Raw genomic sequence first — 23,390 nt, forward strand, 5'->3', positions numbered from 1 at the left:
TCACCGGCCTATAGTTCCCTGGGTCCACCTTCTTCCCCTTTTTGAAGATAGGAACAACATTTGCTCTTCTCCAGTCTTCTGGGACTTCTCCTGTTCTCCAAGAATTTTGAAAGATTATGGAGAGTGGTTCTAAAATTTCTTCTACGATCTCCTTCAGTACTCTGGGGTGTAATTCATCTGGACCTGGAGACTTGAACTCATTTATGTTAGCTAAATATTCCCTCACAATCTTTCTGTTTACAGATAACTTGGATTCTTCTATTCCTTTAAAAGGACAGTGAAGATCAGTTGATGTTACATTTTCTTTCTGAGAGAAAACAGATGCAAAATAGGAATTAAAAAGTTTGGCCTTCTCAACATCCTCTCTTACCATTTCTCCATTTTCATCCTGTAAAAATCCTATAGCATCTTTGACTTTTCTTTTACTTTTGACATACCCCCAAAATCCTTTTTTATTGCTTTTGACATCTCTTGCAAGCCTTAATTCATTGTCAGCTTTAGCTAACCTGATACGTGCCCTGCAGGATCTGCAGACTGCATTATAATCTTCTTTAGATATGCCTCCCTCTTTCCATTTAATAAACATTTCTTTCTTTCTTTTTAGCATGTGTTTAAGTTCTGTGTTCATCCATCCTGGTTTCCTTAAATGCTTCCCATTCTTCCTACTTTTCGGGATTGTTAACGATTGTGCTTTGAGAATCTTATTTTTAAAAATTTCCCATCCTTCCTGGACATTTTTGTCCTTAAGGACATCCAGCCATTGGATCCCTCCTATTCTCTTTCTGAGTCTCTTAAAATCTGCCTTTCTAAAATCTAACCTTGAAGTTTGAGTCTTCACATGTCTTCCTCCTCTAGTTATCCAAAATTCTATAATAGCATGATCGCTGCCTCCTAGGGTCCCAGCCACCTTTACCTCCTCAACCATTTCCTCCCTGTTTATAAGAATTAGATCCAAAGTAGCAGATCCCCTTGTTTTCTCCCCTACCTTTTGGAAGATAAAGTTGTCAGCAAGAGAGGATAAGAATTTGCTTGACCTGTTAGTTTTACTTGAGAGAGATTCCCAACAAATGTCTGGATAGTTGAAATCTCCCATGACCACTACGTCATATTTTTTGGAGAACTTGGTCATTTGATACATAAAGAGTTCATCCATATCTTCAGCTTGCCCAGGTGGCCTGTAGTAAATGCCTACAATGGTGTCCTTTCCGTTGTTCTCTCCTTGTATTCTTACCCAAACAGTTTCCACAGAACTCCCAGTCTCTGAAGCTTCAATCTCTGTGCAGATATACGCTTTTCTAACATACAATGCAACACCTCCTCCTCGTTTATCAAGTCTGTTTCTTGCAAATAAGTTGTATCCTTTTAGCCTTTTATTCCAATCATGTGTATCGTCCCACCAAGTTTCAGTGATTCCAATGACATCATATTCCTTTTCCTGCGTTAGTAGTTCCAATTCTCCTTGTTTGTTGCCCATGCTTTGTGCATTGGTATAAAAACATTTTAGTTTATGATTGGTTTCTCTTCCTCCCATATTTTTATTTAGATTTTTTTGTCTTTGTTCTTCCTTTCCACTTCCAGTAGCAGAGATCTCAATAGTATTTGTCAGCTGTATGGCTTTTTCTGGCCTTTTGCTTCCCTTCCCACATTGTTCTAGTTTAAAGCTCTCCTGATGAGTGTAGCAAGGCGACTTCCAAATACATGTTTTCCAGTCTTCGTAAGGTGCACCCCATCTCTAGCAAGTAGTCCATCGTATAGGTAATTCATTCCGTGATCCAGAAATCCAAATCCTTGTTGATGGCACCATTGACGTAGCCAGTTGTTCACCTGTAGAATCTTATTCCACCTCATTGTTCCATGACCATCCACTGGGAGGATGGATGAGAAGACCACCTGCGCTCCCAATTCTTTCACTTTCTTGCCTAAGTCTTCAAAGTCACTGCAGATGGTTTCCAGGTCCTTTCTTGCGGTGTCATTTGTCCCCACATGTATTAGCAGGAATGGGTAGTGATCTGTAGGTCTGAAGAGTCTTGATATCCTGTCAGACACATCTTTAATTTTTGCTCCTGGAAGACAGCACATTTCTCTTGAGGTTATGTCTGGTCTGCAGATAGCGGCCTCTGTTCCTCTTAACAGGGAATCCCCCATGACCACCACTCTCCGTTTTTTCTTCACAACATTCTTCTTTCTCCATCCAGGAGGATTCTGAGGGCTTACAAGGTTATTCATTGCTGGCAAAGTCTTATCTTGCTGTATTTCTTCATGGTTCTCCTGCGTGAGAGCCTGGTACTGGTTCCTGAGCAGTATGGCTGCTGACTGCCTCTCGATCCTCCGGCTTCTGGGGGTCACAGGCTTCCATTCCTCTGTTTCGTCAGGTGCAGTGAGAATTTCTTCTCTTTCTGAATCATGAAGAGATAATTCTGCTCTGTCTAAGAACTCTTCACCTTCCTTAATGATTTTCAAGGTAGTTAACCTCTCTTCTAGATTTCGCAACTTTTCCTCCAACAGGGACACAAGCTGCATTTCTGGCATGTGAAGTCTGGCTTTTCCACTGGCAAGTCTGTGAACATGTAGCAGGATATGCAGCTCACCAAATGGCTCCTGGACTCTTCCATGTTCTTACTGTTAATGTTCTGAAAACAGTGAAAAAAGCTTAAAAACAAAGCTTCAAAATGCACGCGCGGTTTACCGATGTCCTCTTTTCAGCTCCAACAGCCAAAATCCAGTGTTCTTTGAGCTCACGGAGACTCTTCACTTACCCCAAAATGCAGTGGGAATATGCAAATTATCTCCTCAGGACTCCTCCCCTGGTTATATATTACTATATCACACTGAGGAGAAGGGCAGCCATATCACTATATATATATTACTATATCACACTGAGGAGAAGGGCGGCCATATTACTATATATAATACTATATCACCACTGAGGAGAAGGGCGGCCATATTACTATATATAATACTATATCACCACTGAGGAGAAGGGCGGCCATATTACTATACATATTACTATATCACACTGAGGAGAAGGGCGGCCATATTACTATATATAATACTATATCACACTGAGGAGAAGGGCTGCATTATCACTATATATATTACTATATCACACTGAGGGGGAAGGGCGGCCATATTACTAGATATATTACTATGTCACACTGAGCACAAGGGCGGCCATATTACTATATATATTACTATATCACACTGAGAAGGAGGGCAACCATATTACTATATATAGACCTATATCATACTGAGGAGAAGGGCGGCCATATTACTATATATATTACTATATCACACTGAGGAGAAGGGCGGCCATATTACTATATATATTACTATATCACACTGAGGAGAAGGGCGGCCATATTACTAGATATATTACTATATCACACTGAGCACAAGGGCGGCCATATTACTATATATATTACTATATCACACTGAGGAGAAGGGCTGCCATATTACTATACATATTACTATATCACACTGAGGAGAAGGGCGGCCATATCACTATATATATATATATTACTATATCACACTGAGGAGAAGGGCAGCCATATTACTATATATAATACTATATCACACTGAGGAGAAGGGCGGCCATATTACTATATCACACTGAGGAGGAGGGCGGCATTATCACTATATATATATTACTATATCACACTGAGGAGAAGGGCGGCCATATTACTATATATATTACTATATCACACTGAGGAGAAGGGCAGCCATATCACTATATATATATTACTATATCACACTGAGAAGGGCGGCCATATTACTATATATAATACTATATCACCACTGAGGAGAAGGGCGGCCATATTACTATATATAATACTATATCACCAATGAGGAGAAGGGCTGCCATATTACTATACATATTACTATATCACACTGAGGAGAAGGGCGGCCATATCACTATATATATATATTACTATATCACACTGAGGAGAAGGGCGGCCATATTACTATATATATTACTATATCACCACTGAGGAGAAGGGCGGCCATATTACTATATATAATACTATATCACCACTGAGGAGAAGGGCTGCCATATTACTATACATATTACTATATCACACTGAGGAGAAGGGCGGCCATATCACTATATATATATATATTACTATATCACACTGAGGAGAAGGGCAGCCATATTACTATATATAATACTATATCACACTGAGGAGAAGGGCGGCCATATTACTATATATAATACTATATCACACTGAGGAGAAAGGCGGCCATATTACTATATCACACTGAGGAGGAGGGCGGCATTATCACTATATATATATTACTATATCACACTGAGGAGAAGGGCGGCCATATTACTATATATATTACTATATCACACTGAGGAGAAGGGCGTCCATATTCCTATATATATATTACTATATCACACTGAGGAGGAGGGCAGCCATATTACTATATATATTACTATATCACACTGAGGAGAAGGGCGGTCATATAACTATATATATTACTATATCACACTATGGAGAAGGGCGGCCATATTACTATATCACACTGAGGCAAAGGGCGACCATATCACTATATATATTACTATATCACACTGAGGAGAAGGGCGGCCATATTACTATATCACACTGAGGAGAAGGGCGGCCATATTACTATATATATTACTATATCACACTGAGGCAAAGGGCGGCCATATCACTATATATATATTACTATATCACACTGAGGAGAAGGGCGGCCATATTACTATATATATATATTACTATGTCACACTGATGAGAAGGGCGGCCATATTACTATATATATTACTATATCACGCTGAGGAGAAGGGCGGCCATATTACTATATCACACTGAGGAGAAGGGCGGCCATATTACTATATATATTACTATATCACGCTGAGGAGAAGGGCGGCCATATTACTATATCACACTGAGGAGAAGGGCGGCCATATTACTATATATATTACTATATCACGCTGAGGAGAAGGGCGGCCATATTACTATATCACACTGAGGAGAAGGGCGGCCATATTATATATATATTACTATATCACACTGAGGAGAAGGGCGGCCATATTACTATATATATTACTATATCACCACTGAGGAGAAGGGCGGCCATATTACTATATATATATATTACTATATCACACTGAGGAGAAGGGCAGCCATATCACTATATCACACTGAGGAGAAGGGCAGCCATATTACTATATATAATACTATATCACCACTGAGGAGAAGGGCTGCCATATCACTATATATATTACTATATCACCACTGAGGAGAAGGGCGGCCATATTACTATATATAATACTATATCACCACTGAGGAGAAGGGCTGCCATATTACTATATATATTACTATATCACACTGAGGAGAAGGGCGGCCATATCACTATATATATATATATATATTACTATATCACACTGAGAAGGGCGGCCATATTACTATATATAATACTATATCACCACTGAGGAGAAGTCAGCCATATCACTATATATAATACTATATATCACACTGAGGAGAAGGGCGGCCATATTACTATATCACACTGAGGAGGAGGGCGGCCATATTACTATATCACACTGAGGAGAAGGGCGGCCATATTACTATATATAATACTATATCACACTGAGGAGAAGGGCGGCCATATTACTATATATATATTACTATATCACACTGAGGAGGAGGGCGGCATTATCACTATATATATCACTATATCACACTGAGGAGAAGGGCGGCCATATTACTATATCACACTGAGGAGAAGGGCAGCCATATCACTATATCACACTGAGGAGAAGGGCAGCCATATCACTATATCACACTGAGGAGAAGGGCGGCCATATTACTATATATATATTACTATATCACACTGAGGAGAAGGGCGGCCATATAACTATATATATTACTATATCACACTGAGGAGAAGGGCGGCCTTATTACTATATCACACTGAGGAGAAGGGCGGCCATATAACTATATATATTACTATATCACACTGAGGAGAAGGGCGGCCATATAACTATATATATTACTATATCACACTGAGGAGAAGGGTGGCCATATTACTATATATATATTACTATATCATACTGAGGAGGAGGGCGGCCATATTACTATATCACCACTGAGGAGAAGGGCGGCCTATTACTATATATATATTACTATATCACACTGAAGAGAAGGGTGGCCATATTACTATATATAATACTATATCACCACTGAGGAGAAGGGCGGCCATATTACTATATCACACTGAAGAGAAGGACGGCCATATTACTATATATATATATATTACTATATCATACTGAGGAGGAGGGTGGCCATATTACTATATCACCACTGAGGAGAAGGGCGGCCATATTACTATATATATTACTATATTATACTGAGGAGAAGGGCGGCCATATTACTATATATATTACTATATTACCACTGAGGAGAAGGATGGCCATATTACTATATATAATACTATATCACCACTGAGGAGAAGGGCGGTCATATTACTATATCACACTGAAGAGAAGGACGGCCATATTACTATATATATTACTATATCATACTGAGGAGGAGGGCGGACATATTACTATATATATTACTATATCACCACTGAGGAGAAGGGCGGCCATATTACTATATATATTACTATATCACACTGAGGAGAAGGGCGGCCATATTACTATATATATTACACTGAGGAGAAGGGCGGCCATATTACTATATATAATACTATATCACACTGAGGAGAAGGGCAGACATATTACTATGTCACACTGAGGAGAAGGGCGGCCATATTACTATATATATTAATATATCACACTGAGGAGAAGGACGGCTATATTACTATATCACACTGAGGAGAAGGGCGGCCATATTACTATATATATTACACGGAGGAGAAGGCCGGCCATATTACTATATATAATACTATATCACCACTGAGGAGAAGGGCAGCCATATTACTATATATATTACTATATCACCACTGCGGACAAGGGCGGCCATATTACTATATACATTACTATATCACACTGAGGAGAAGGGCGTCCATATTGCTATATATATTACTATATCACACTGAGGAGAAGGTCGGCCATATTACTATATCACCACTGAGGAGAAGGGCGGCCATATTACTCTATATATTACTATATCACCACTGAGGAGAAGGGCGGCCATATTACTATATATAATACTATATCACACTGAGGAGATGGGCGGCCATATTACTATATATATATATTACTATATCACCACTGAGGAGAAGGGCGGCCATATTACTATATATAATACTATATCACCACTGAGGAGAAGGGCGGCCATATTACTATATGACACTGAGGAGAAGGGCGGCCATATTACTATATATAATACTATATCATACTGAGGAGGAGGGCAGCCATATTACTATATCACACTGAGGAGAAGGGCGGCCATATTACTATATCACACTGAGGAGAAGGGCGGCCATATTACTATATCACACTGAGGAGGAGGGCAGCCATATTACTATATATATTACTATATCACACTGAGGAGAAGGGCGGCCATATTACTATATATATTACTATATCACCACTGAGGAGAAGGGCGGCCACATTACTATATATAATACTATATCACCACTGAGGAGAAGGGCAGCCATATCACTATATATATTACTATATCACACTGAGGAGAAGGGCAGCCATATCACTATATATATTACTATATCACACTGAGGAGGAGGGCGGCCATATTACTATATCACCACTGAGGAGAAGGGCAGCCATATCACTATATATATATATTACTATATCACACTGAGGAGGAGGGCGGCCATATTACTATATATATATATATATTACTATATCACACTGAGGAGAAGGGCGGCCATATTACTATATCACACTGAGGAGAAGGGCGGCCATATTACTATATATAATACTATATCACACTGAGGAGAAGGGCGGCCATATTACTATATATATATTACTATATCACACTGAGGAGAAGGGCGGCCATATTACTATATCACACTGAGGAGAAGGGCGGCCATATTACTATATCACACTGAGGCAAAGGGCGGCCATATCACTATATATATATTACTATATCACACTGAGGAGAAGGGCGGCCATATTACTATATATATATTACTATGTCACACTGATGAGAAGGGCGGCCATATTACTATATATATTACTATATCACGCTGAGGAGAAGGGCGGCCATATTACTATATCACACTGAGGAGAAGGGCGGCCATATTACTATATATATTACTATATCACGCTGAGGAGAAGGGCGGCCATATTACTATATCACACTGAGGAGAAGGGCGGCCATATTACTATATATATTACTATATCACGCTGAGGAGAAGGGCGGCCATATTACTATATCACACTGAGGAGAAGGGCGGCCATATTATATATATATTACTATATCACACTGAGGAGAAGGGCGGCCATATTACTATATATATTACTATATCACCACTGAGGAGAAGGGCGGCCATATTACTATATATATATATTACTATATCACACTGAGGAGAAGGGCAGCCATATCACTATATCACACTGAGGAGAAGGGCAGCCATATTACTATATATAATACTATATCACCACTGAGGAGAAGGGCTGCCATATCACTATATATATTACTATATCACCACTGAGGAGAAGGGCGGCCATATTACTATATATAATACTATATCACCACTGAGGAGAAGGGCTGCCATATTACTATATATATTACTATATCACACTGAGGAGAAGGGCGGCCATATCACTATATATATATATATATTACTATATCACACTGAGAAGGGCGGCCATATTACTATATATAATACTATATCACCACTGAGGAGAAGTCAGCCATATCACTATATATAATACTATATATCACACTGAGGAGAAGGGCGGCCATATTACTATATCACACTGAGGAGGAGGGCGGCCATATTACTATATCACACTGAGGAGAAGGGCGGCCATATTACTATATATAATACTATATCACACTGAGGAGAAGGGCGGCCATATTACTATATATATATTACTATATCACACTGAGGAGGAGGGCGGCATTATCACTATATATATCACTATATCACACTGAGGAGAAGGGCGGCCATATTACTATATCACACTGAGGAGAAGGGCAGCCATATCACTATATCACACTGAGGAGAAGGGCAGCCATATCACTATATCACACTGAGGAGAAGGGCGGCCATATTACTATATATATATTACTATATCACACTGAGGAGAAGGGCGGCCATATAACTATATATATTACTATATCACACTGAGGAGAAGGGCGGCCTTATTACTATATCACACTGAGGAGAAGGGCGGCCATATAACTATATATATTACTATATCACACTGAGGAGAAGGGCGGCCATATAACTATATATATTACTATATCACACTGAGGAGAAGGGTGGCCATATTACTATATATATATTACTATATCATACTGAGGAGGAGGGCGGCCATATTACTATATCACCACTGAGGAGAAGGGCGGCCATATTACTATATATATATTACTATATCACACTGAAGAGAAGGGTGGCCATATTACTATATATAATACTATATCACCACTGAGGAGAAGGGCGGCCATATTACTATATCACACTGAAGAGAAGGACGGCCATATTACTATATATATATATTACTATATCATACTGAGGAGGAGGGTGGCCATATTACTATATCACCACTGAGGAGAAGGGCGGCCATATTACTATATATATTACTATATTATACTGAGGAGAAGGGCGGCCATATTACTATATATATTACTATATTACCACTGAGGAGAAGGATGGCCATATTACTATATATAATACTATATCACCACTGAGGAGAAGGGCGGTCATATTACTATATCACACTGAAGAGAAGGACGGCCATATTACTATATATATTACTATATCATACTGAGGAGGAGGGCGGACATATTACTATATATATTACTATATCACCACTGAGGAGAAGGGCGGCCATATTACTATATATATTACTATATCACACTGAGGAGAAGGGCGGCCATATTACTATATATATTACACTGAGGAGAAGGGCGGCCATATTACTATATATAATACTATATCACACTGAGGAGAAGGGCAGACATATTACTATGTCACACTGAGGAGAAGGGCGGCCATATTACTATATATATTAATATATCACACTGAGGAGAAGGACGGCCATATTACTATATATATTACTATATCACACTGAGGAGAAGGGCGGCCATATTACTATATATATTACACGGAGGAGAAGGCCGGCCATATTACTATATATAATACTATATCACCACTGAGGAGAAGGGCAGCCATATTACTATATATATTACTATATCACCACTGCGGACAAGGGCGGCCATATTACTATATACATTACTATATCACACTGAGGAGAAGGGCGTCCATATTGCTATATATATTACTATATCACACTGAGGAGAAGGTCGGCCATATTACTATATCACCACTGAGGAGAAGGGCGGCCATATTACTCTATATATTACTATATCACCACTGAGGAGAAGGGCGGCCATATTACTATATCACCACTGAGGAGAAGGACGGCCATATTACTATATATAATACTATATCACCACTGAGGAGAAGGGCGGCCATATTACTGTATATATTACTATATCACACGGAGAAGGGCGGCCATATTACTATATATAATACTATATCACACTGAGGAGAAGGGCGGCCATATTACTATATATATATATTACTATATCACCACTGAGGAGAAGGGCGGCCATATTACTATATATAATACTATATCACCACTGAGGAGAAGGGCGGCCATATTACTATATGACACTGAGGAGAAGGGCGGCCATATTACTATATATAATACTATATCATACTGAGGAGGAGGGCAGCCATATTACTATATCACACTGAGGAGAAGGGCGGCCATATTACTATATCACACTGAGGAGAAGGGCGGCCATATTACTATATATATTACTATATCACACTGAGGAGGAGGGCAGCCATATTACTATATATATTACTATATCACACTGAGGAGAAGGGCGGCCATATTACTATATATATTACTATATCACCACTGAGGAGAAGGGCGGCCACATTACTATATATAATACTATATCACCACTGAGGAGAAGGGCAGCCATATCACTATATATATTACTATATCACACTGAGGAGAAGGGCAGCCATATCACTATATATATTACTATATCACACTGAGGAGGAGGGCGGCCATATTACTATATCACCACTGAGGAGAAGGGCAGCCATATCACTATATATATATATTACTATATCACACTGAGGAGGAGGGCGGCCATATTACTATATATATATATATTACTATATCACACTGAGGAGAAGGGCGGCCATATTACTATATCACACTGAGGAGAAGGGCGGCCATATTACTATATATATTACTATATCACCACTGAGGAGAAGGGCAGCCATATCACTATATATATTACTATATCACACTGAGGAGAAGGGCGGCCATATTACTATATCACACTGAGGAGAAGGGCGGCCATATTACTATATATATTACTATATCACCACTGAGGAGAAGGGCAGCCATATCACTATATATATTACTATATCACACTGAGGAGAAGGGCGGCCATATTACTATATCACACTGAGGAGAAGGGCGGCCATATTACTATATCACCACTGAGGAGAAGGGCAGCCATATCACTATATATATTACTATATCACACTGAGGAGGAGGGCGGCCATATTACTATATATATATATATTACTATATCACCACTGAGGAGAAGGGCGGCCATATTACTATATATATTACTATATCACCACTGAGGAGAAGGGCAGCCATATCACTATATAAATTACTATATCACACTGAGGAGAAGGGCAGCCATATCACTATATATATTACTATATCACACTGAGGAGGAGGGCGGCCATATTACTATATCACCACTGAGGAGAAGGGCGGCCATATCACTATATATATTACTATATCACACTGAGGAGGAGGGCGGCCATATTACTATATATATATTACTATATCACCACTGAGGAGAAGGGCGGCCATATTACTATATCACACTGAGGAGAAGGGCGGCCATATTACTATATCACCACTGAGGAGAAGGGCGGCCATATTACTATATCACACTGAGGAGAAGGGCGGCCATATTACTATATATATTACTATATCACCACTGAGGAGAAGGGCGGCCATATTACTATATATATTACTATATCACCACTGAGGAGAAGGGCGGCCATATTACTATATATATTACTATATCATCACTGAGGAGAAGGGCGGCCATATTACTATATATATTACTATATCACCACTGAGGAGAAGGGCAGCCATATCACTATATATATTACTATATCACACTGAGGAGAAGGGCAGCCATATCACTATATATATTACTATATCACACTGAGGAGGAGGGCGGCCATATTACTATATATATATATTACTATATCACCAGTGAGGAGAAGGGCGGCCATATTACTATATATATTACTATATCACCACTGAGGAGAAGGGCAGCCATATCACTATATATATTACTATATCAAACTGAGGAGAAGGGCAGCCATATCACTATATATATTACTATATCACACTGAGGAGGAGGGCGGCCATATTACTATATCACCACTGAGGAGAAGGGCGGCCATATCACTATATATATTACTATATCACACTGAGGAGGAGGGCGGCCATATTACTATATATATATATATATATATATATTACTATATCACCACTGAGGAGAAGGGCGGCCATATTACTATATCACACTGAGGAGAAGGGCGGCCATATTACTATATATACAGTACAGACCAAAAGTTTGGACACAGCTTCTCATTTAAAGATTTTTCTGTATTTTCATGACTATGAAAATTGTACATTCACACTGAAGGCATCAAAACTATGAATTACCACATGTGGAATTATATACTGTACAAAAAAGTGTGAAACAACTGAAAATATGTCTTATATTCTAGGGTCTTCACAGTAGCCACCTTTTGCTTTGATGACTGCTTTGCACACTCTTGGCATTCTCTTGATGAGCTTCAAGAGGCAGTCACCGGAAATGGTCTTCCAACAATCTTGAAGGAGTTCCCAGAGATGCTTAGCACTTGTTGGCCCTTTTGCCTTCACTCTGCGGTCCAGCTCACCCCAAACCATCTCGATTGGGTTCAGGTCTGGTGACTGTGGAGGCCAGGTCATCTGGCGTAGCCCCCCATCACTCTCCTTCTTGGTCAAATAGCCCTTACACAGCCTGGAGGTGTGTTTGGGGTCATTGTCCTGTTGAAAAATAAATGATGGTCTAACTAAACGCAAACCGGATGGAATAGCATGCCGCTGCAAGATGCTGTGGTAGCCATGCTGGGTCAGTATGCCTTCAATTTTGAATAAATCCCCAACAGTGTCACCAGCAAAGCCCCCCCACACCATCACACCTCCTCCTCCATGCTTCACGGTGGGAACCAGGCATGTAGAGTCCATCCGTTCACCTTTTCTGCGTCGCACAAAGACACGGTGGTTGGAACCAAAGATCTCAAATTTGGACTCATCAGACCAAAGCACAGATTTCCACTGGTCTAATGTCCATTCCTTGTGTTCTTTAGCCCAAACAAGTCTCTTCTGCTTGTTGCCTGTCCTTAGCAGTGGTTTCCTAGCAGCTATTTTACCATGGAGGCCTGCTGCACAAAGTCTCCTCTTAACAGTTGTTGAAGAGATGTGTCTGCTGCTAGAACTCTGTGTGGCATTGACCTGGTCTCTAATCTGAGCTGCTGTTAACCTGCGATTTCTGAGGCTGGTGACTCGGATAAACTTATCCTCAGAAGCAGAGGTGACTCTTGGTCTTCCTTTCCTGGGGCGGTCCTCATGTGAGCCAGTTTCTTTGTAGCGCTTGATGGTTTTTGCAACTGCACTTGGGGACACTTTCAAAGTTTGCCCAATTTTTTTGACTGACTGACCTTCATTTCTTAAAGTAATGATGGCCACTCGTTTTTCTTTACTTAGCTGCTTTTTTGTTGCCATAATGTAAATTCTAACAGTCTATTCAGTAGGACTATCAGCTGTGTATCCACCTGACTTCTGCACAACACAACTGATGGTCCCAACCCCATTTATAAGGCAAGAAATCCCACTTATTAAACCTGACAGGGCACACCTGTGAAGTGAAGACCATTTCCGGTGACTACCTCTTGAAGCTCATCAAGAGGATGCCAAGAGTGTGCAAAGCAGTTATCAAAGCAAAAGGTGGCTACTGTGAAGACCCTAGAATATAAGACATATTTTCAGTTGTTTCACACTTTTTTGTTAAGTATATAATTCCACATGTGGCAATTCATAGTTTTGATGCCTTCAGTGTGAATGTACAATTTTCATAGTCATGAAAATACGGAAAAATCTTTAAATGAGGTGTGTCCAAACTTTTGGTCTGTACTGTACATTTGGCCTGCAGTGACCCTATATAACAGATATATATACATGGGGCCTGCAGTGACCCTATATAACAGATATATATACATATATACACACACACACACACAGGGGGCCTGCAGTGACCCTATATAACAGATATATATATACATATATACACACACACACACACACAGGGGGCCTGCAGTGACCCTATAGAGGAGAGGATACTATATTCTGCCTTATATTATATACACTGACCGGTTCTCCAGCCCGTCCACATATTCCTTCTTCTTCTTCCTGCTCTCCTGTGCCGATCGCTTGTTCCGGATCTTTCTACGCACACGTTTCAGAGCGCGCTCCTCCGCCTATCCAAACAATGCACATTACTGCCTGACATCACCGGGGCCGATATCATCTGACTATACATGGAGCGAGCAGATGTCACCAGGGCCGATATCATCTGACTATAGATGGAGCGAGCAGATGTCACCAGGGCCGATATCATCTGACTATACATGGAGCGAGCAGATGTCACCAGGGCCGATATCATCTGACTATAGATGGAGCGAGCAGATGTCACCAGGGCCGATATCATCTGACTATAGATGGAGCGAGCAGATGTCACCAGGGCCGATATCATCTGACTATAGATGGAGCGAGCAGATGTCACCAGGGCCGATATCATCTGACTATAGATGGAGCGAGCAGATGTCACCAGGGCCGATATCATCTGACTATAGATGGAGCGAGCAGATGTCACCAGGGCCGATATCATCTGACTATAGATGGAGCGAGCAGATGTCACCAGGGCCGATATCATCTGACTATAGATGGAGCGAGCAGATGTCACCAGGGCCGAGATCATCTGACTATAGATGGAGCGAGCAGATGTCACCAGGGCCGATATCATCTGACTATAGATGGAGCGAGCAGATGTCACCAGGGCCGATATCATCTGACTATAGATGGAGCGAGCAGATGTCACCAGGGCCGATATCATCTGACTATAGAGGGAGCAAGCAGATGTCACCAGGGCCGAGATCATCTGACTATAGATGGAGCGAGCAGATGTCACCAGGGCCGAGATTATCTGACTATAGATGGAGCGAGCAGATGTCACCAGGGCCGATATCATCTGACTATAGATGGAGCGAGCAGATGTCACCAGGGCCGATATCATCTGACTATAGATGGAGCGAGCAGATGTCACCAGGGCCGATATCATCTGACTATAGATGGAGCGAGCAGATGTCACCAGGGCCGAGATCATCTGACTATAGATGGAGCGAGCGGATGTCACCAGGGCCGAGATCATCTGACTATAGATGGAGCAAGCGGATGTCACCAGGGCCGATATCGTCTGACTATAGATGGAGCGAGCAGATGTCACCAGGGCCGAGATCATCTGACTATAGATGGAGCGAGCAGATGTCACCAGGGCCGATATCATCTGACTATAGATGGAGCGAGCAGATGTCACCAGGGCCGATATCATCTGACTATAGATGGAGCGAGCAGATGTCACCAGGGCCGATATCATCTGACTATAGAGGGAGCAAGCAGATGTCACCAGGGCCGAGATCATCTGACTATAGATGGAGCGAGCAGATGTCACCAGGGCCGAGATTATCTGACTATAGATGGAGCGAGCAGATGTCACCAGGGCCGATATCATCTGACTATAGATGGAGCGAGCAGATGTCACCAGGGCCGATATCATCTGACTATAGATGGAGCGAGCAGATGTCACCAGGGCCGATATCATCTGACTATAGATGGAGCGAGCAGATGTCACCAGGGCCGAGATCATCTGACTATAGATGGAGCGAGCGGATGTCACCAGGGCCGAGATCATCTGACTATAGATGGAGCGAGCGGATGTCACCAGGGCCGAGATCATCTGACTATAGATGGAGCAAGCAGATGTCACCAGGGCCGATATCGTCTGACTATAGATGGAGCGAGCAGATGTCACCAGGGCCGATATCATCTGACTATAGATGGAGCGAGCAGATGTCACCAGGGCCGATATCATCTGACTATAGATGGAGCGAGCAGATGTCACCAGGGCCGATATCATCTGACTATAGATGGAGCGAGCAGATGTCACCAGGGCCGAGATCATCTGACTATAGATGGAGCGAGCAGATGTCACCAGGGCCGATATCATCTGACTATAGATGGAGCAAGCAGATGTCACCAGGGCCGATATCATCTGACTATAGATGGAGCGAGCAGATGTCACCAGGGCCGATATCATCTGACTATAGATGGAGAGAGCAGATGTCACCAGGGCCGAGATCATCTGACTATACATGGAGCGAGCAGATGTCACCAGGGCCGATATCATCTGACTATAGATGGAGCAAGCAGATGTCACCAGGGCCGAGATCATCTGACTATAGATGGAGCGAGCAGATGTCACCAGGGCCGAGATTATCTGACTATAGATGGAGCGAGCGGATGTCACCAGGGCCGAGATCATCTGACTATAGATGGAGCGAGCGGATGTCACCAGGGCCGAGATCATCTGACTATACATGGAGCGAGCAGATGTTACAGCGCTCATTACCTTGGTGAGGGGCAGATGCTGAGGTAACAAGACGCCTTCCTTCCCCAGCAGCCGAGATTCCTCCTCTGTCAGCTGCAGAACCTGTCAAACAGAGCAGAACGTTTCACCTACAGGACCGAGCATGCAGGACATCTGCTCGCGAGGTGCTGACCATATCTCACCTGATCCGACTGGTACTGCTCTTCATCCTCCTCCTCCTCCATATAAAGACTAACTGGGTCCATCAGCTCCAGATGCGACTGCTCCACACACACATCTGCAGGAGACAAACCAGACAACGAACCACCAAGATGAGACAGCAGGAGCACTACAACAAAATTCTACAAAGCCCAGAGAGATAGGAAGAGATGAGAAGAACATCTGAGGGAAAGAGAACAGGAGAGGACAGGTCAGAAATCAGCAGACGGTGAGAACATATCAGGGGAGAGGACAGGTCAAATATCAGCAGATGGTGAGAACATATCAGGGAAGAGGACAGGTCAGAAATCAGCAGACGGTGAGAACATATCAGGGGAGAGGACAGGTCAGATATCAGCAGACGGTGAGAACATATCAGGGGAGAGGACAGGTCAGATATCAGCAGACGGTGAGAACATATCAGGGAAGAGGACAGGTCAGATATCAGCAGACGGTGAGAACATATCAGGGAAGAGGACAGGTCAGATATCAGCAGAAGGTGAGAACATATCAGGGAAGAGGACAGGTCAGATATCAGCAGAAGGTGAGAACATATCAGGGAAGAGGACAGGTCAGATATCAGCAGAAGGTGAGAACATATCAGGGAAGAGGACAGGTCAGATATCAGCAGAAGGTGAGAACATATCAGGGAAGAGGACAGGTCAGATATCAGCAGAAGGTGAGAACATATCAGGGAAGAGGACAGGTCAGATATCAGCAGAAGGTGAGAACATATCAGGGAAGAGGACATGTCAGATATCAGCAGAAGATGAGAACATATCAGGGAAGAGGACAGGTCAGATATCAGCAGAAGATGAGAAGATATCAGGGAAGAGGACAGGTCAGATATCAGCAGAAGGTGAGAAGATATCAGGGAAGAGGACAGGTCAGATATCAGCAGAAGGTGAGAACATATCAGGGAAGAGGACATGTCAGATATCAGCAGATGGTGAGAACATATCAGGGAAGAGGACAGGTCAGATATCAGCAGAAGGTGAGAACATATCAGGGAAGAGGACAGGTCAGATATCAGCAGAAGGTGAGAACATATCAGGGAAGAGGACAGGTCAGATATCAGCAGAAGGTGAGAACATATCAGGGAAGAGGACAGGTCAGATATCAGCAGAAGGTGAGAACATATCAGGGAAGAGGACATGTCAGATATCAGCAGAAGATGAGAACATATCAGGGAAGAGGACAGGTCAGATATCAGCAGAAGATGAGAACATATCAGGGAAGAGGACAGGTCAGATATCAGCAGACGGTGAGAACATATCAGGGAAGAGGACAGGTCAGATATCAGCAGACGGTGAGAACATATCAGGGAAGAGGACAGGTCAAATATCAGCAGACGGTGAGAACATAGAGAAGAGGACAGGTCAGATATCAGCAGACGGTGAGAACATATCAGGGAAGAGGACAGGTCAGATATCAGCAGAAGGTGAGAACATATCAGGGAAGAGGACAGGTCAGATATCAGCAGAAGGTGAGAACATATCAGGGAAGAGGACAGGTCAGATATCAGCAGAAGGTGAGAACATATCAGGGAAGAGGACAGGTCAGATATCAGCAGAAGGTGAGAACATATCAGGGAAGAGGACAGGTCAGATATCAGCAGAAGGTGAGAACATATCAGGGGAGAGAACAGGTCAGATATCAGCAGAAGGTGAGAACATATCAGGGAAGAGGACAGGTCAGACATCAGCAGACGGTGAGAACATATCAGGGGAGAGGACATGTCAGATATCAGCAGAAGGTGAGAACATATCAGGGAAGGGGACAGGTCAGACATCAGCAGACGGTGAGAACATATCAGGGGAGAGGACAGGTCAAATATCAGCAGATGGGGAGAACATATCAGGGAAGAGGACAGGTCATATATCAGCAGACGGTGAGAACTTATCAGGGGAGAGGAAAGGTCAGATATCAGCAGATGGTGAGAACATATCAGGGGAGAGGACAGGTCAGACATCAGCAGACGGTGAGAACATATCAGGGGAGAGGACAGGTCAGATATCAGCAGAAGGTGAGAACATATCAGGGAAGGGGACAGGTCAGATATCAGCAGAAGATGAGAACATATCAGGGGAGAGGACAGGTCAGATATCAGCAAGTGATTAAGACAGAGGGAGTCATGGATAGCAAAAGAGGATGATGTTCTTACCATCTCCTGATATCTGACCAGTCCTCCCCTGATATCTTTCCCTCTTATGCTCTGAGGGAAGGATATCACGAGAGGACAGGTCAGATATCACGAGAGGACAGGTCAGATATCACGAGAGGACAGGTCAGATATCACGAGAGGACAGGTCAGATATCACGAGAGGACAGGTCAGATATCACGAGAGGACAGGTCAGATATCACGAGAGGACAGGTCAGATATCACGAGAGGACAGGTCAGATATCACGAGAGGACAGGTCAGATATCACGAGAGGACATCACGAGAGGACAGGTCAGATATCACGAGAGGACAGGTCAGATATCACGAGAGGACAGGTCAGATATCACGAGAGGACAGGTCAGATATCACGAGAGGACAGGTCAGATATCACGAGAGGACAGGTCAGATATCAGGGGATGATGAGAACATTTGAGGTAAAGAGATCAGGGGTGGACAGGTCAGATATCAGGAGGGGATTAGGACAGCGGGGAGTCATGGACAGCAAAAGAGGAATGGTTAAGAGGAGGACACATGGTGGGAGGTTACAGATGGATCCAGAAGACTCCATGTTTCTGTGCATTCACTGAGAACATACCTAGATCTATGAAAACGTCCCCATCACATGTTTCTGACCTCACGCTCTGCAGGGCGTCCACATCCATCTCCTGTAGCATGGAGTAGTTGTGCTCAGTCTGTACAATGTTGGGGCTGCCCGGTGGAGTTGGCTCCCAAACACCTGGAGATGGAACTGCTGCCTGCCCTTCCGATATTCCACTGTCACTGGCCAGTGGAGAGCTCGGACCTCCATCCAGCGGACTGCCGAGGAGCTCACACAGGAAGCTGTCCACCGCCGTGTCACTCAACACCTGGGATATCACCGCATGTACTTAGTCAAAAATCACCATCGCGCTCCACCCTGATATGTGATGAAGAGCACCTGCCCAACACGCACAGCGCCGTCCAGCCATGCACAGCGTAGAGAGCCTCCCCAGCAGGCACAGCGCAGAGAGCCTCCCCAGCAGGCACAGCGCAGAGAGCCTCCCCAGCAGGCACAGCGCAGAGAGCCTCCCCAGCAGGCACAGCGCAGAGAGCCTCCCCAGCAGGCACAGCGCAGAGAGCCTCCCCAGCAGGCACAGCGCAGAGAGCCTCCCCAGCAGGCACAGCGCAGAGAGCCTCCCCAGCAGGCACAGCGCAGAGAGCCTCCCCAGCAGGCACAGCGCAGAGAGCCTCCCCAGCAGGCACAGCGCAGAGAGCCTCCCCAGCAGGCACAGCGCAGAGAGCCTCCCCAGCAGGCACAGCGCAGAGAGCCTCCCCCGCAGGCACAGCGCAGAGAGCCTCCCCCGCAGGCACAGCGCAGAGAGCCTCCCCCGCAGGCACAGCGCAGAGAGCCTCCCCCGCAGGCACAGCGCAGAGAGCCTCCCCCGCAGGCACAGCGCAGAGAGCCTCCCCCGCAGGCACAGCGCAGAGAGCCTCCCCCGCAGGCACAGCGCAGAGAGCCTCCCCCGCAGGCACAGCGCAGAGAGCCTCCCCCGCAGGCACAGCGCAGAGAGCCTCCCCCGCAGGCACAGCGCAGAGAGCCTCCCCAGCAGGCACAGCGCAGAGAGCCTCCCCCGCAGGCACAGCGCATGCCTACTCCACCACAACACGCACAGTACGGAGCCTTCGTGATGCACCCCGACATCGCAAGGTTAGAAAGGACAAAATATTGGGGGTATAACACACTGACGAGACCCTGAGTCACAGGAACCCCCTATCTTGGCATCCAGAGACCCCCCTATCTCGGCATTCAGAGACCCCCCCTTACCTCAGCATCCAGAGGGCCCCACCCCCCCACCTCCTGGTCGCTGTCCGCACAGACTCCTGGGAAGATATCGTCCAGCAGATCATCCAAGAAATCCGCAGCCTCCATCTCCTCCAGTCCTCCAAAGAGCGACATCTAAAGAAGGGGGCAAGAAAGTCACCACACCCAGGAGATACTGACAAGAGGGAGGGGCGAGTGGTCACAGGAAGAAAAAGGGTGGGACGGGGGCGGCTAGAGGAACAAGGGAGGCCTGAGGGAGAGGGAGTGGAACAGGGGAGGCAAGATGGGGTGGGGGCGGCCAAAAGGGCAGGCCAGAGGGGTCGGGGGCTGCCAGAGGGGCAGGGCGGCCAGAGGGGAAAGTCACCACACCCAGAGGGCGGCCAGAAGGGGAGGGACGGGGTCAGAGGGGGTGGCCAGAGGGGCGGGGTGGCCAGAGGGGGCCAGAGGGGCGGGGATGGCCAGAGGGGGAGGGACAGGGGTGGCCAGAGGGGCGGGATGGCCTGAGGGGAAAGTCACCACACCCAGAGGGCATCCAGAAGGGGAGGGACGGGGTCAGAGGGGGTGGCCAGAGGGGGAGGGACATGGGTGGCCAGAGGGGCGGGGTGGCCAGAGGGGGCCAGAGGGGCGGGGATGGCCAGAGGGGGAGGGACAGGGGTGGCCAGAGGGGCGGGATGGCCTGAGGGGAAAGTCACCACACCCAGAGGGCATCCAGAAGGGGAGGGACGGGGTCAGAGGGGGTGGCCAGAGGGGGAGGGACATGGGTGGCCAGAGGGGCGGGGGCTGCCAGAGGGGAAAGTCACCACACCCAGAGGGCGGCCAGAAGGGGAGGGACGGGGGTCAGAGGGAGTGGCGGGGTGGCCAGAGGTGTAGGGGCGGCCAGAAGGGGAGGGACAGGGGTGGAGGCGGCCAGAGTGGGTGGGGGTGGCCAGAGGGGGAAGGCCAGAGGGTGTGGCCAGAGGGGGAGGGCGGTAAGAGGGGCAGCAAGAGGGGAAGGGGCACGGAGGTGGCCAGAGGGGCAGACCAGAGAGGGTGGCCAGAGGGGTGGGGTGGGGGCCAGAGGAGGCGGGGGCAGCGCGAGAGGGAGGGGTGGCCAGTGGGGCAGGCCAGAGGGTGGTAAAAGGGGGCAGGGCTGCCAGAGAGGGGGGTTGGCCAGGGGGGGGAGGAGGTGGCCAGAAGGGGCGGGGCAGCCAGGGTGGGTGGGGTGACCAAGGGTGTGGCCAGAGTGGAAGGAGGTGGTCAGAGAAGAAGGGGGGCAGCCAGAGGGGGTGGGGGTGACCAGAGGGGGAGGAGGTGGCCAGTGGGGGCAGGGCTGCCAGAGAGAGAGGGGGGTTGCCAGAAGGGGCGGGGCAGCCAGGGTGGGTGGGGTGACCGAGGGTGTGGCCAGAGGGGGAGGAGGTGGTCAGAGAAGGGGGGGGCAGCCAGAGGGGGAAGAGGTGGCCAGAGTGGGCGGGACTATGTCCAATAAATGGGAGGCAGAAGCCAAAAAGGGGAAGGGGCGAGACAAGGCCCAATTTCAGGTTCTGGACACTGCGGGGCTTCCCGGTATAGGAGGAGTGGGGTGACATGTGATGAGGGGCGCGCAGACCCCGCACACCGGCGGCTCTCACCTCCCGGGGGGCTCTGAGTGTCTCTCGTACGTTTCTGTTCCGTTTCTTCCTTCTCTTTCTTTCTGTTCGTCTCTTCCGGGTTCCAACGCAACACAAATTACGTCACGACCCCGGGACTCGCGCTGCATGCCGGGACTTGTAGTTCCATAAATCTCCCAGCTCTCTGACGTCCAGGCCACTGCCACGTCCACAGCCTCCGTTCTCTGTCAGCTAATTGGCTGAGGCGCACATGACCATAAGCGACGCCCACATATTTGTGGCTTGTGTAGGCGGGTGATGCGACGCGGCCATGTCTGGTGTGGGCAGTGCCTTACATGTGTCATATGTCATGTGATCATTGCCCCGCCCTCTGGCTATCCTGTGGGCCGGACACGTTCAGGAGAGGCGCAACTGCTTCATAAAGCGTCAGCCAATGCTGCTGGTGTGAGAGACAGAGAGCAATGGCCGAAAGGACCCGGGGACAGGAGGAGGAGAGAAGCCGGGGAGAGGAGGAGGAGAGAAGCCGGGGAGAGGAGGAGAGAGAGAGAGAAGCCGGGGACATGAGGAGGAGAGAGAGAAGCCGGGGACAGGAGGAGAGAGAGAGAAGCCGGGGAGAGGAGGAGAGAGAGAAGCCGGGGAGAGGAG

The 23,390-nt window shown here is 45.8% G+C and overlaps 1 protein-coding gene across 1 annotated transcript in view; it reads right to left on the reverse strand.

Annotated features, from left to right (window-relative positions):
- Positions 1-23,090, reverse strand: part of CREB3 (cAMP responsive element binding protein 3) — a 123,355-nt gene extending 100,265 nt beyond the window's left edge. The window contains exons 1-6 of the mRNA XM_073684464.1: positions 22,767-23,090; positions 21,163-21,294; positions 19,954-20,224; positions 17,180-17,274; positions 17,019-17,099; positions 14,705-14,811 (exon numbers count right to left, since the gene is read on the reverse strand). Of these exons, the coding sequence (XP_073540565.1) occupies positions 14,705-14,811; positions 17,019-17,099; positions 17,180-17,274; positions 19,954-20,224; positions 21,163-21,294 (686 nt within the window). The 5' untranslated portion in view covers positions 22,767-23,090. The remainder of the gene's footprint in view (positions 1-14,704; positions 14,812-17,018; positions 17,100-17,179; positions 17,275-19,953; positions 20,225-21,162; positions 21,295-22,766) is intronic.
- Between the last annotated feature and the right edge of the window lie 300 nt (positions 23,091-23,390).

This window comes from Phyllobates terribilis, unplaced genomic scaffold (assembly GCF_046119375.1).
Source record: "Phyllobates terribilis strain yellow unplaced genomic scaffold, ASM4611937v1 Scaffold_1__5_contigs__length_1240528914, whole genome shotgun sequence".
Classification (NCBI taxonomy): Eukaryota; Metazoa; Chordata; class Amphibia; order Anura; family Dendrobatidae; genus Phyllobates; species Phyllobates terribilis.